We start from the raw sequence: 15936 nt of genomic DNA, 5'->3' as shown, positions 1-15936 counted from the left end.
AAGAAACTTCCGTATTGTTTTCCACAGTAGCTGGACCAATTTACATTCCCACTAACAGTGCACAAGGGTTCCCTCTTCACATCCTTGCCAACACTTGCCGTTTGTGTTTTTTTGATGATGGCCATTCTGACAGGTGTGAGGTTTTATCTCACTATAGTTTTAATTTGCATTTCCCTGATGATTAGCAATGTTGTGCCTCTTTTCATGTGCCTGTTGGCCATCTGCATGTCCTCCTTGGAAAAATGTCTATTCAGTTCTTCTGCCCATTGTTTTAGTCAGGTTGGGTTTGGGGTTTTTTTTTTGATGTTGATTTGTATATATATTGGATATTATCCCCTTATCAGTCATATCATTTGCAAATATTTTCTTACATTCAAAAAGTTGTCTTTTCATTTTGTCCATGGTTTCCTTTGCTGTGCAAAAGCTTTTAAGTTTAATTAGGTCCCACTTGTTTCTTTTTGATTTACTCTTTTTTTCAATTCAAGTATAGTCAGTTTATAATGTTGTATAGATTTCTGGTGTACAGCATAAAGTTTCAGTCATGCATATACATATATTATTCGTTTTTATGTTCTTTGTCGTAAGTTACTACAAGATATTGAATATAGTTCCTTGTGATATACAGAAGAAACTTGTTGTTTATCTATTTTATATATAGTAGTTAGTATCTGCAAATCTCAAACTCCCAATTTATCCTTTCCCATGCTCTTCCCCTCCCCCACCCCAGTAACCTTAAGTTTGTTTTCTATGTCTGTGAGTCTGTTTCTGTTTAGTAAATAAGTTCATTTGTGTCTTTCTTTTAGATTCCATATAGAAGTGATATCATATGGTATTTTTCTTTCTCTTTCTGGCTTACTTCTCTTAGAATCATGATCTCCAAGTCCATCCATGTTGCAGCACCATTTGTTTATTTTTGCTTTTATTTTCTTTGCTTTAGGAGATGGATCCCCCAAAATATTGCTACAATTTATGTCAAAGAGTGTCCTGCCTATGTTCTCCTCTAGGAGTTTGATGGTTTCTGTCTTACATTTTGGTTTTCAATTCATTTTGAGTTTATATTTGTATATGGTGTGAGGAAATGTTCTAATTTCATTCTTTTACATGTAGCTGTCCAGTTTTCCCAGCACCACTGATTGAAGAGGCTGTCTTTTCTCTGTTGTATATTCCTGCCTCCTTTGTTGTAGATTAATTGCCATAAGTGCATGGGTTTATTTCTGGGCTTTCTACCCTGTTCCACTGATCTACTTGTCTGTGTTTGTGCCAATACCATACTGTTTTGATTACTGTAGCTTTGGAGTATAGTCTGAAGTCAGGCACCATGATTCCTCCAGCTCCATTCTTCTCACTCAAGATTGTTTTGACTATTTGGAGTCTTTTGTGTTCCCATACAAATTTTAAAATTATTTGTTCCAGTTTCTGTGAAAAATACCCTTGATATTGTGACAGGAATTGCACTGAATCTGTCGATTGCCTTGGGTAATATGTCCATTTCAACAATATTGATTCTTCCAATCAGGTATTTTATTCTTTTTGATGTGATGGTAAATTGGATTGTTCCCTTAATTTCTCTCTCTGATACTTTGTTGTTAGTATAGAAATGCAACAGATTTCTGTATTTTAATTCTGGATCCTGAAACTTTACTGAATTCATTGATGAGCTTTAGCAGTTTTCTGGTAGCCTCTTTAGGATTTTCTGTGTGTAAGTATCATGTCATCTGCAAACAGTGACAGTTTTACTTCTTTTCCAATTTGTACTCCTTTTATTTCTTTTTCTTATCTAATTGCTGTGGCTAGGATTTCCAAAACTATGTTGAATAAAAGTGGCAAGAATGGGCATCCTTGTCTTGTTCCTGATCTTGGAGGAAATGCTTTCAGCTTTTCATCGTTGAATATGATGTTAGCTGTGGGTTTATCATATATGCCTTTATTATGTTGAGGTATGTTCCATCTATGCCCACTTACTGGAGAGTTTTTGTCATGAATGGATGTTGGATTTTGTCAAAAGCCTTTTCTGTATCTATTGAGGTGATTGAATGGTTTTTATTCTTCAGTTTGTTAATGTGGTGTATCACATTTATTTATTTGCCAATATTGAAAAATCCTTGCATCTCTGGGATAAATCCCACTTGATCATGGTGTATGATACTTTTAATGTATTGTTGGATTTGATTTGCTAATTTTTTTTAAAGTTTTTGCATCTATATTCAATAGTGATTTTGTCCTGTAATATTCTTTTTTTGTGATATATTTCTCTTGTTTTGGTATCAGGGTGACGGTGGCCTCAGAATGAGTTCAGAAGCACTCCTTCCTCAGCAACTTTTTGAAATAGTTTCAACTCTTCTCTAAATGTTTGGTAGAGTTCACCTGTGAAGCCCTCTGGTTCTAGACTTTTCTTTGTTGGGAAGTTTGTTTTTTTTTATTACTGATTCAATTTCATCACTGGTAATTAGTCTGTTCATATTTTCTGTTTCTTCCTGATTAAGTCTGGGAAGATTCTGCACTTCTAAGGATTTGACCATTTCTTCTAGGCTGTCCATTTTATTGCGGTATAGTTGCTTGTCGTAGTCTCTTACGATCTTTCGTATTTCTGTGCTGCTGCTTGTAACTTCTTTTTCATTTCTGATTTTATTGATTTGGACCCTCTCTTTTTTGTTCTTGATGAGTGTGGCTAAAAGTTTATCAATTTTCTTTATCTTTTTGAAGAACCAGCTCTTCGTTTCATTGATCTTTTCTATTTTTTTTTATTCTGCATTTCATTTATTTCTTCTCTGATCTTTATATCTTTCCTTCTACTAAATTTGGGTTTTGTTTATTCTTCTTTTTCTAGTTCTTTTAGGTATAAGAATAAGGTTGTTTGAGATTTTTCTTGTTTCCCGAGGTGAGCTTTTATTGCTATAAACTTACCTTGTAGAAATGCTTTTGCTGAGTCCTACAAAATTTGGATCATTGTGTTTTCATTTTCAGGTATTTTTTATTTCTTCTTTAATTTCTTTAGGGAGCCATTGGTTGTTTAGTAGCATATTGTTTGGCCTCCACATGTATGTGGGTTTTGCAGTTTTTTTTCTTGCTTTTGATTTCTGTGTATAAATCTTTTTTCAACATTTTTCTTAGTTGAAGTATAGTCAGTTACAGTGTGTTGATTTCTGGTATACAGCACAATATCCCAGTGATGCATGTATCTTTAATATGAGGATTTTTAGAACTACTTTGACATTTGGGGTGAATCTTTTCACTTTTTCTGTTATTTTCTTGGTAGAAGTTTTATCTGTGCAGTTAGACTGGCCTCAGTCTGGGCCTGGTACTCCCTCAATTTTTGCTGTGTAAAGGGGTGGGGGTGGGTACCTTGCTAGGGAGGTATGAAAACAGATGGAAAAGCAGGATTTCTCACCTAAAGCTCTGCTCTATTACCCACTAGTAAGGAGCAGCACCAGTTCCCAGTTTCCCATCTGTAACATGGAAATAAGCCTAGTATTTGCCACATGTGTTTCTTGTGAGCGTTAATGAATGAACATGTGAAAATTACTTAGAACAGTGGCACATAATAATCACTCAAAGCTGCTTATTATTATTATTTCCCACTTGTGAGATTGTGAGAATTAAAGAGACAGTAGATAAACCACGCAGCACAGTGATTGGCACACAGTAAACTCTTAATTCAGTCTAGCTTTTGATTTGTCATCAACGTCTGTGCTAAATGCAACAGGTAGAGAAGTCAAAACAGTGACAAAAATGCTGTGTTTCAAAGGTGGGAGTTTCATAAAATGTGCTTAAATCTGTGCCAACCATCTCCATAAGTTCAGGCTCTCTTTTTTCTCAGGCTCAACATGGTCATGAGGTTAAAAGATACAGAAGTTCAATAATGTTGTGACGGGTAGATTTTATTAGATTCAATGGTGAAATAATAATAATAATGACAACTGTAGGCTTTTGAACAACACAACATTTTAAAGATATGTCATCTCATGGGGCCTTAAGGTGACTTCATGTAACTCCAGGCAGTTTCCAGCCACCTAATGGCTACTTGATTATTCAGGCCTCCCAGAATATCATCATCTTTGTCACAAAAATAGCCATTAAGTCCTTTCTATCATAGGATATTCAAGTGTCACCCATTTGTCTCCAAGGCAAGTTGAGCCATTCCACTCAAAAGTTTACAGTAAATAGAATAGAAACTTGTGGAATCATCTTCCTCTCTCACAAATGAAGCAACAGCCAAGCGGCACAGCCTCTCAGCTGGTCCAAGTTCCTCAAACAAGTTTTACTTTTGCAAAACGAGCCCTCTGACTTCCTACATTCGATGAGCTGCCTTACAAGCAACATGACCGACAGTCGCGTTTGTTGTAACTTTTTAAACATGTGGAAAAAAAGCAAGATCTCGACCATGTATTACCTTAACCAAGATGCCAAATTATCTAACTTGTTTCTCCAGGCCAGCAGCCCAACGACAGGGACAGCTCCCAGGAGCCAGTCACGGTTGTCCGTCTGTCCATCCACTCAGGACATCTGCAGGTAAGTGCTCAGCTGATGACCCTGTTCAGTGTTTTTTTTAGACCAGTGTTGCGTGTTCTTGTCGGAGATTCAGACCGTGTGTGGTTCTTGCTTCTGCTGTACATTTGTCCAGGGATGTTTTACACCAGCGTAATTTTTGCCTGTAGTGCGTTTCCCTCATTCGATCTTTGCTGAACCACCTTCGGGTCCATGCGTTCGTTTTCATCACTCTCTCTCTCTGTTTTCCCGTGGCTTTCCTCTCCACTCCCGTCTCCCATCCTTCGCCCGCCGCTTTGTCTAGATCTGCCGTCTTACATGACTTGTCAGAAGCGGCCTTTGAGCAAAGCACCCCTGTCACGGTGCTGGGCCCTGCTAGGAAGGAGTCTGGTCAGAAATCAGTCAAACGGAGGCTGAGGAGGAGGAGGAGGGTGGCGGACAGACACGAGTGTGCAGAAGAACGAGCCACAGGGAGGAGAAAGGATGTTCACCTCCAGATCTCCAGCCCTCGATGGAGGGAGACCGACACAGATTCGTCAGACTCCACCACCGCAGACGAGAGTCACTGGATCCAGGCAAAGAGAGCAGCCCAAGTGAAGTTCCGCCTGGCACGAAGGAGGAGGAGAATTAGAAACAAACCAAGTGGCAACTTGGATGAGTCCTCTGCTGCTGGTGGAATTGAGCCAGGAGATGTGGGATCCCAGGGTCAGGCACCAGCACGGCTGACGGAGGGGGAGAGCTCCTTAAGTCTCCACAGGGGAGAAGGCACCAGGTACCAAGAATGCGGTCCTTCCCTGCTGGGAGGAGCCTCTGAGATGAAGAGACCCTTAAGAAGCCATGAGGGAAGCAAAGGCAGGTCCCGCCACCGGGGTCGTCAGCGCCTGCCTGGTCTCGGGCAAAGTGAAACAATCAAGAAAAGGTTTTCAGAGACAGATTCCAGCCCTGAAACAGCAGCAGCGAAAGAAGGGGGCAAGTTTGTGGACGATGCTGGGTCCCAGGTGAATAACCCTGCCCAGAAGCCTCCCGCCACCCACCAGGACGGGTCTGAGGATTTAGAAGCGTGCAGGTCAGTCACTGCAGAGAGAGACGTGGTGCCGTCCAGATAGATGTCCCCCTGCTGTGAGTTAAGTGTGTGTGTCACCTGCCCTCCAACATAGCGTTTATTCATACTGTTCTTGGTCTGACTGGATGCAAGGTGATTCAAGGAGAGAAGGGGAGGAGAAGAAGGATGCAGAGGTATCTGGGAGGGGGGATTGAAAGCTGTTCCAGATTAGAATTAGATTCCCCCCTCTTCCTCCTTTTAATTGCATAAGGATTTATGCTGGCCAAGGGAGTGACAAGCCAGTGTCGCTTAGTGTCACCCTTAGACTCTTCAGTGCACATTTGATGAACTGTTAGCACCCTGGCAGAGGATAGTAGACACTTGGACGTTTTAAGGTCAGATTTTTTTTTTTTTGTATCAGAAAAAAAATCTCTGCGGTTGGTGCTAATTTGTTCTCCAGTTGTCTGACTCAGCAGGGTAATTGGAGACTAAAAGGACACAGAAACGGGTCACAGCCATATCAGTGGGGTTGCTGGAGCCCCCAGGGAAGGAGACCACATTAACTTTGGTGATCATCGTGTCCTCAAAGAGTGTGGCGTGGCTTTGAGCCTGCTTGCGTGCATTTTTTGACTCAGCTGTGTACATTTTCCAAATTAACTTCACGTTTAAAAGACTGCTGTGACTATCCAGGCTGGGATGCACAAGTGAGATCACTTTGAACAAAACAAGGCTTTCACATTTTCATATTATCCATCGTCATTTCAGTTGCATGGATTCTGTTTGGGGGCCAGTGAAGTTCGGGTGGCGAAATACGTGGTTTGAGGGGTGGGGGGGGCTTGTTTTTTATGAAAGTTGAAGTTCTTTTATAAAAACAAGTCTGTGTGTTGCATGTGAATCACGTGACCCAGAGAAAGCTTCCTATGTCCATCAGGTCTGGATGGAAATAATATTCTAATGGTTTGTTTCTCTGAAAGTTTTAGGAGATGGTCATTTATAAAATGCACATTTAGTTATTCACTCAAGCATTCATGAGGCCTCAAGATTTGTTTGAAAATACTACAGCTGAAGGTGTGTATGGTTTCTGAGATCTGAGAGCTTACAGTCTGATGGGGGCCAGGGACAGAAAACAATTTCACAGTTAATACACGATTACAATGGTGAGGAGGAATGGAAGAACATACAATGAAGAAAGGGTACCTATGGTAGGAAATCAGAAAAGAATTCTCTTAAGAAAATGACAAGCTGTTGGGGGAGGGTATAGTTCAGTATAGCATGCATGAGGTCCTGGGTTCAATCCCCAGGGCCTCCATTAAAATAAATAAGTAAATAAATAAACCTAATTACCTACCCCCATCCAAAAAAAAAAAAAAAAAAGACACACAAAAAAGAGATTAAAAAAAAAAAAGGGAAGAAAATGACAAGCTGACTGAGGGTCGAGGCTGGCAGGAATTGATCAAGGAGAAACAGACAAGGCGGTCCAGGCAGCATGCCACCGAGGTCCCAGGAACCCAGACCCACGTCTGGGTGGTGGCCAGGGTGTGGTGAGCAGGGTGGGTGGTGGAGATTAGGGCGGAGAGGTGGGGTGGGCCAGGTAAGCATGTGAAGGGACTTAAAAGAGAAGTGACCCCATTTGACTTCTATACTAATGCAAGTTAGTTTCTTGTAGTCTTTTGAATATGGTTCAAGCGTGGCTTTGCTAAAATGTTGGGGGATGGAATGCTGTACTATTTCTGGTCTCGACTAAGAACTCCCCACTTTCAAACATCTGTTGTTATTCCCCCAAAGCTACTCCAACATAACTGAATGAAAGACAGTCGAAGAAACGAGTTGGAGACGTTAATGGTAATTGGAGGTAAAAGCAGTGCCTGTAATTAAAGCCGAAGTGACTGTTTCTCCTAAAAGCGCTACTCTGGAGGAACATTTTGAAAGATGGAATATTTCACTTAGACTTCTATTAATGAAAGTGAGATCGATGGGCCTGCAGTTACCATTTCTTGCTGTGGGTTATCATCCAAATATACCCACGAAGCAAATCCTCCAGGCAGCGTATTATACTAGCTGCTGAAGATAAAAAGTGACAAAAGACTTGAGTCTTCCCTTAAACGGCCTAGAATCGAGTGGGAGCAATCGAATGTACGCTTGAAAAGATGAAAGTTCAAGATAGTACAGGGTGAGTTTAAAGAGAGGAATACCGCAGGAATTTGAGGAAAGAAAAGTTACTGAGAGGCAGTGCAATCCGGGAACCACTGAAGAGGTGGGATCGGGGCTGAGAGAGGAGAAGTTAGTCTGGCAGAGATGCCTGGCTGGCGTCCAGGAGCTCAGGGCCGAGACAAGGACGAGGGAACAGCTCGGCGTGCCTGAGGCTTCCGTGAGAACTCATGTGACGAGGGTGGAAGGTTTGCATAGATTGATAATAACGGGAATTTTTTTTCCGTGACATGGTGAAGAGCACATGCACATTCTTCCAGGGAGCTTAGCTCTGTTCTGTGCATCTGTTTTCAAACCGCCTTGCTGGGTACCAAGGAGGCTGCCCCACGGCTGAGGGCTGATCAGGGCGCTTGTGTTCCTGTTAGCACATCTTCCACCAGAAAGTTGGGGTTCTCTAACATTCCTGTAAGAAAAAAAAAGAAGATTCCACTGCAAAAAATACTGCAGAACAGCCTTTGCTAAACGAAGCACGCTTGATGAAGGATCACATACACAGAGCAGTCACAGCGTCCCTGAAGGGATACTGGGAAAGATCCTAGACTTAGGAGAAGGTGTTGCGATGTGGCGAAGCCTCCTTCCATAGGATGAGGGGGTGAGGATGCTGCAGGGTACTCAAAGGGAGGAACCGGTGGCCTTCGGGCAACCCCCTCGGATGACACTCCCAGGTGAACGGGAGCAATCGTAGTGCTGGAATTGGTGAGGGCACCAGACGGAGGGGTCAGAAACGACACCAGACCTTGGAGCTTGGAAGGCAGGGAAGGCTGATGTGACTGACAAAGGCGGAGGAGGTCGGTCAGAGGTCAGTTTGTTTGGGAAAGGCATAATGAGTTCAATTACAGGCAGGCTGTTTGTAGTGACCATGACGTCCCAGGGTCAACTGTTCAGCAGACAGTGTAAGTCACGTTACTGAAACCTGGGAGAGCAGGCAAGGCTGGGCCTGGGAGATTTTTCCAGCATTACTGAACTACACACAGACCGACAGTGAACAGCTGCATCTTTGCAATGGTCATTAACATGATATACAGACACAGGGCAGTGGCACTTAAAAGCGAGAATCTTCTCAAGGCCAGGGAGGGCATGTCGAGGTGGGTACCGTTCTCAGGGAGGTGACCGTGATGCCTGGGAAGTGGATGAAATCTGTATGTGAGATCACATGTAGGGAAAAAGCCCCAGGCTGAGCACCAGGGGCCCCCCTGTAGGGGAGGAAGGTGACCTGCCAGAGAAGCAGCGATCGCCTGTGAAGGGCACTCCTGCTGCTTCAGACTGGCCTAGGCAGGACCCGTCTCAGCCACAGCTGCAAAGCAGAAGCAGCTCCTGAGTCCTTCCTTTTCTGTTCCTGGCATTTGTCCCACAGGGAGACTCTGCCCTCCTTCCCACCTTATCAATGTCTCCGCAGAGAAAATACATTGTGACCTGGAATTTAACTTAAACCATCATGCCATCACACCCACACTTCCAGAGTGGGAAAAGCTTTGCCTTTTTTTTTTTTTTTTTAGAAAATTTACATTAAAAAAAATAAGTTAGATCATATTAGCTCACACTTGAAACTTTTCGGTAGCCTCTTAGTTGCTGTCAGAGGCAAGTTCAAAGTCTTTACTATGATTTACAAGGCTCTGCATGATCTGTCTATCAGAACTGCCTCCCAGGCTTTAACACTGTCATTTTTTAAAACATTTGTTTAAATGTTTATACAATTTTTAAAGGTTACTTTCCATTTGCAGTTATTACAAAATATTGGCTATATTCCCATGTTGTACAATACATCCTTGTAGTCTCTCTTGCTCCCAGTATTTTGTGCCTCTCACTTCCCCACCCCTGTCTTGTCCCTCCCTCTTCCCACTGGTAACCACTAGTTTGTTCTCTATACCTGTGAGTCTGTTTCTTATTTGTTATATTTACTCATTTGTTTTGTTTTTAAGATTCCACATACATATGGTATCAGACAGTATTTGTCTTTCTCTGTCTGACTTATTTCACTTAGCATAATACTCTCCAAGTCTATTCATATTGTTACAAATGGCACAATTTCATTTTTCATGGCTGAGTAGCATTCCAGTGTGTGTGTGTGTGTGTGTGTGTGTGTGTGTGTATACACACCATATATATACCACTTCTTCTTTATTGATTCATCTGTGGATGGCTACTAGGGTTGCTTCCATGTCTTGGCAATTGTAAATAATGCTGCTATAAACGTTCTCAAAAAAACTAAAACTAGAGCTAACTACCATGTGACCCAGCAATTCCCCTCCTGGGTATATATCCAGGAAAAGAAAAAAAAAAAGACACCGATTTGAGAAGTTCCCTGCACCCCAGTGTTCACAGCAGCATTATTTACAATACCATCATTAACAATGACCTATTCATTGCTGTTCTGTCTCCAGTGCTCTGAAAGTGCCAGGCCTGTCCCTTTCAGGGCCTAGAATCTCTCCCCACCCCCCCAGCTCTGCCCTTTACCAGACTAACCCCTAGTCATTCTTTCCTGATTGAAACATCACTTCTTCAGGGAAACCCTCATGATTCCCTAAGCAATGCCCAGCTCCCCTTCGCATCTGCAGTGTCGTTTTTAATTGCTAACTTAGAGGTATTTTTGTGGTTGATGATATCAGATTTGTTCACTGATCTGTTCCCACAAAGTACCTGGGACAGCACCTGGAAGACAGCACATACTCAGCATACAGTGTTTGAATGAATTGACTTGGGGAAAATGAATTTTTCCGGAGGGAGTCATTCTTCCTGTGTGAAATCCTGGCACTCGGTGGAGGGTGACCTCCCCTCCTTGGAACCACGTGTAAAGGAAACTCTCCAGTTCCCAATGCTTGGTGGATTTCAGCATCTGCTCCAGGGCCTGTTCAGACACAGGTCACTGCACCCACTCCCAGAATTTCTGACTCCCTCCCTCTGGGGGTGGGTCCACGAGCTGCATTTCTAACATGTTCCCAGGTGATGCAGAGCTTACTCATCCAGAGACCACATTTTGGGAACCACTGTTCTGTGCTACAAAGTCCCCCTGAGCTTTGAGTGGGAAAGGCTGAGTTTGGGGAGCATAATTACAGTTTTCTGTCACATTTTCCTAAGTGCTGACACAAAGCATGATCAGATCTCTTTCCTGGCATTTCACGCTGCCCTGCCAGCATTGGGCAGGTCCTCCCACTAAAACCATAGACCGACCAAGTCCCAGCCTTACCAGGAACTCAGATGTCACGATTTGACTATTGTTTCCCTTCAAACCCACTTCCTCATCCCAGCTACCCCGACTTCCGCCTGTGAGTTCACAAAGCCCCTGAATTTCCAGTTTTTGACAAGTTTTCTTCTGCATCAGATATATCTGATCTCCAACCAAGTCCCGTCACTTCTTCCTCTAGATGCTGCTTTGATTGAGGTCTTCCTTCTTGTTACCAGCATCCTCTTCTCTCCACTTCTGTTCTCTCCCCACATCCACCCTCAGGTCTCTTCTACGCTGAAATTGACTGAAACCACTTTAAATGAGCTTAAGCAAGAGAGGGAGGTGTCAGCCACAGAGATAGAAAACCCGGGTCACAGTTGGCCTCGGGTCTCCAGAGACTTAAGCCATACATGTCTCTCTCTCTCCTCCTCCTCTGTGTGGTTCTTATTTACCCCAGCTGAAGACCAACTTCCTCCAGACAGCAAAAGGAAGAAACAGTGGAGACAGAGACAGCTTCGGGCTTACATGTTACCAGCAGTGACTTTACAGAAAAGGGAAATGTTCTCTTCAAGCAGTTACATATGAAACCCTAAAGAAGGAATAGAATTAGCCTGCCTCATGTCACATCCTGGGGCTAACCACCGTCACCAGGGGTAGGGGGCGTTACACGTGGATCAAGTCCTTGGGCGGAAAGGTTGTATTTAAAATGTGGCTATTGGCAGTCCCTTCAGAACCTGATGAATTGGGGAAAGGGCATTTCAACACCAAAAAAGAACAGCACCAGTACCAGAAGAAGTGGGGAAAAAATTATTAGCAGAAATCAATCAATCAATCAATCAGAAAAAAAACAAACAAACAGTAGTACTCAACTACTACCAAATACACTTCTTCCCTTCCTAAGTGGATTTCTCTTCTCTCCAAATGCCCATATTTAAATATGTTCCCTCATTGTTTATCCTCTTCCATAAAGCTTTCCCAAGCTCTTCCGGTCCAAGGGTAACCGTCTCCTTCTTGGAATTTTCATTAACCTCTCTAGTCAATATCATTGGTTGAGTATTCAGTCATCCTCCAGGGGTTTCATATGTGTTAGATCTCTTTTCTCTACACAATCAGCTCCTGGAAGGTAAGAATTATCTCTCACACCTGTTTTGTGCCTTACACGGTTCTCAGAGTAATTTTGGAATTCAGCAATTGCTCTGACAGAACTTTTGGAATGGCTTCATAATCAGTGAATACTGAGAGGAGATGTGCAAAAGCCTTGGGGACTATAATGGAGATTGGGTGACGCAGGGTAACATAAATAAGATATATTGAATTCTATCGATAGTTTCGTTAGAAGAAGAAGAGCCTAAAAAGTAAATAACTCCTGGTGATGTTCTAGTTCTACTTTGGGTTGGATGATGAGTTTGAAGGTAATACTTTGTATTATTCTGCAACAGTCTTCACTATACATATTCTCACATTTTTCATTTAGGAAAAAAATTTTGAGGAACATTGGATGAAAAATGATTAAAACAGTGCCTATGTTGACTTGTTTAATTCTTGAAGTAACTTTAATCTGGGTGTGGGAAAGTGGAGAGACAAAATTTCTAAAACTCCAGATGTTCATAGCAGAAGACTACTTTTCAAGAGCAACAGGGTCATGTTTTTTGCCAAAGCAATAGAGTTTATCAGATTGATTTAGGTAATTTTGTTTTTTTTAATTGAGGTATAGTCAGTTTACAATGTTGTGTCAGCTTCTGATGTACAGCATCATGTTTCAGTCATACATATACATACATAGATTCCTTTTCATATTCTTTTTCATTATAGGTTACTATAAGATATTGAATATAGTTCCCTATGCTACACAGATGAAACTTGTTGTATATCTATTTTATATATAGTAGTTTGTATCTGCAAATCTCAAACTCCTGATTTAGCCCTTCCCACCCCCTTTCCACCCTGGTAAACATAAGTTTGTTTTCTATGTCTTTGAGACTATTTATGTTTTATAAATAAGCTCATTGTGCCTTTTTTTTTTTTCAAAGATTCTACACATAAGTAATATCATGGAATTTCTCTTTCTGGCTTACTTCTCTTGGAATGACATTCTCCAGGTCCATCTGTGTTGCTGCAAATGGCATTATTTCATTCTTTATTATGGATAAGTAGTATTCCATTGTATAAATATACCACAGCTTCTTTATCCATTGATGGAAATTAAGGTTGTTTTTGTATCTTGGCTATTGTAAATAGTGCTCATGTGAACATTAGGGTGCATGTATGATTTAGATAATTTTTGAATCCCAGGCCTGAGCTCCTAAGAAAATTGTGCTTAAAATAGATCTTTTTTATCCATGTCATCTATCTGTAAACCCAAGTACTCATTCATTCACATACTGAGCAAACTATTTCTTGGGAATTCATTCTGTATCAAAATAAGATTCTAGAAGCCAGAAATACAATGGAAAATTCAGTAATGGTGTCATCCCTAATGAACTTATATTCCAATTAGTAAGACAAATAATCACACAGATAAATGTAAAAAAAAAAAATCCGTTTATCAGTGATGCTAAAGGAACATACAGCATCTGGTAGCAGAATGCAGGTTTCCTTGAGGAACAAATAATTAAGGAGCAATCCAAAGGAGAAGGAAGAGTAAGTGAAGCATAGAGAGGAGATATCCTGTTCTAGGAAAAGTATATGACACAAATGATCACACAGAGATGAGGGAGATTTAGGAGAAAAGGATTTCAGTGCTGCCCGCAGAGAGCAGGAGGATGGGGTGGGAGCCCACCACGGGGTCTTCATCCACCAAGTCAGGGCTTTGGATGGTGTTTGAATGACAAGGGGAAATTCCTGTAGACTCTTAAGGAAAAGAATGACCCTGTGTTTTGGAAGAACACTCAAGCTGCTTTTGGAGAACAGATAAGAAGGGCAAGACTGAAGTCAAAGGAACCCGATGAGACAGCCAGACAGGTGTTCCAGGGAGAAGGTGATGGTGGCCATGAGAATAAAAGATGTAGGTGGATTGTTAAAGTATTTTGAGAGTAAATCAAATAGGACTTGATGATAACATACGTATGGAACTGGTCTCAAGTTTCTGATTCAGAAAACTGAGTAGATTCTAATACTGCTAGAGAGAACTACTTTTGAGAGAACATACTGCTTGAGAGGCAGATATAAAAGGAGGAGTTTGGGGGTAGGGGGGTGGGACGTATAGCTCAGTGGTGGAGCGTGTGTTTAGCATGCATGAGGTCCTGGGTTCAATCCCCAGTACCACCATTAAAAATTTTTTTTTAAAAAGGAGTTCAGTTTAAGACAGGACAAGTTTGAGGCACAAGATAAACATCCAAAGAGAGCAGATACACACTACTTTATATAAAACAGATAAAGGGCAAGGTCCTACTGTATAGCACAGGGGACTATAGTCAATTTCTTACAGTCACCTACAATGAAAAAGAATGTATATATGTGTATATATATATATATATAACTGAATCACTATGCTGTACACCAGAAACTAAAATAAGATTGTAAACAGACTATACTTTAATTTTAAAAAAAGTTTTAAAAAATTAAGTAAACAGAGATATCAAAGAGACATATACAGGTCCGGAGTTCAGAAGAGACATGGTGACTTTAGATGAAGATCAGGAAGTCTTGAGCCCATAGGTGGTGATTGTCAGATCTCCCACAGAAAACTGTAGACTGAGAAGCGGAGGGCGTGGAGACCCTGTGGAACAGCACCATTTAGTGGCCCTAGGAGAAGGAGCAGGTGGAAACCCAGGAGCGTGTGAAGGAAGGAGAGACTGGACCAGGTGGAGGGAGAGGGGAAGTCAGGGGCCTGTTTGTGTTTCTAATCTAGAGAACTCTTGAGCTCAGAGAGAGAAAGAGGCTGAAGATGCAGAAGACTGAGAGGACTGCTTATTTGAGGCCCCACAGAGAAGGTAGGAAAGGAAAGGACCCAAAGCCCAAAATAGAAGGATCTGTCCTGTTGCAGAAAATAGGAAGCGAAAGAGGAGATGGTAGATGTGAACAAATGTAGATCTTCAGATTAGAAAAGCTTCCTTTTGATGGCCTTGGAGAGTAAGGGGGTGTGGCAGGGTCAACCATCCAGGGAAATGTGAATTTCAGATAAACAGCAACTAGCTTCTCACTGGGACACACTCGCACTTTAAAAAGTATTTGTTGTTTATCTGCAATTCAGATTTCACTGGGCTTCCTGTATATTTTTTCTAAGGCTGGCAACGCTAAGAATAGCAAGAGAAAAAGGCTTATCGAAAGTGCTGCTGAGGCTTGTTACTGAGTTTATGTGGCAGCAGCAGGAAGTGCAGTTTATCCCTGCAGCTCATCCTTGAAATGCAGACACCACCAACCAACCAAAGTAGGCACCTGGACGCCAGCCTGAGGGAGTGGCAGCCAGTTGACACACCTAGCACAGTTTTATGTGTTCATCCCCACGGATCCCCAGTTAAACTTGAAGCTTAAAAACTAGGGCAAGTGTGCTTTACAAATAAGATTTTTGAAGCAAAATAACATTTCAGTGAGTAGTTTTTCTCTCTGATTATTTAGAGAAGAAAACATACTTCTCTTGACCGTCTCCTTTCAGGCAATTATGATGGTCATTGGAAAGAGTGGATTCAGGAACCAACCAGATCACTTTCCAGTCTGCTCTTTGAGGACCCTTGAATCTTAGCACATTTATCATCTCTTGTTACTGAACCAAACTTGGGTCCCCTCTCCAGGGCGCAGTCTACGGACACCAGGTTGTGGTGATGGTTCAGCCTTTATTGAAGATGCCAAGCAAGGAGTCAGGGCAGCTGGTGCTCAAAACACCCAAACTCCCTGATGGGTTTCAGCAAAGCATTTTTAAAGGCCAGATGAGAGGGAGGGTTCCCAGGGTATGTGATCAGCTCGTGTGCAATTCTCTGATTGGTTGATGGTGAGGTAACAGGGAAGTGTCACAGAGGTTAATGTCACCAATCCTTAGGCACCAGCAGGTCTGGGGGGCTACGTGCTCATGGTCATCAAGTAGTTAATATTTTCCATTTGG

The 15936-nt window shown here is 42.0% G+C and overlaps 1 protein-coding gene across 1 annotated transcript in view; it reads left to right on the top strand.

The window, feature by feature from the left end:
• Positions 1 to 3975: 3975 nt before the first annotated feature.
• Positions 3976 to 15936, top strand: part of MARCHF1 (membrane associated ring-CH-type finger 1) — an 83309-nt gene continuing 71348 nt past the window's right edge. The window contains exon 1 of the mRNA XM_045517068.2: positions 3976 to 4509. Coding sequence (XP_045373024.1) covers positions 4298 to 4509 — 212 coding nt within the window. The 5' untranslated portion in view covers positions 3976 to 4297. The remainder of the gene's footprint in view (positions 4510 to 15936) is intronic.

This window comes from Camelus bactrianus, chromosome 2, assembly GCF_048773025.1.
Source record: "Camelus bactrianus isolate YW-2024 breed Bactrian camel chromosome 2, ASM4877302v1, whole genome shotgun sequence".
NCBI classification, from domain to species: domain Eukaryota; kingdom Metazoa; phylum Chordata; class Mammalia; order Artiodactyla; family Camelidae; genus Camelus; species Camelus bactrianus.
This window is presented reverse-complemented; position numbering and strand designations above follow the sequence as displayed.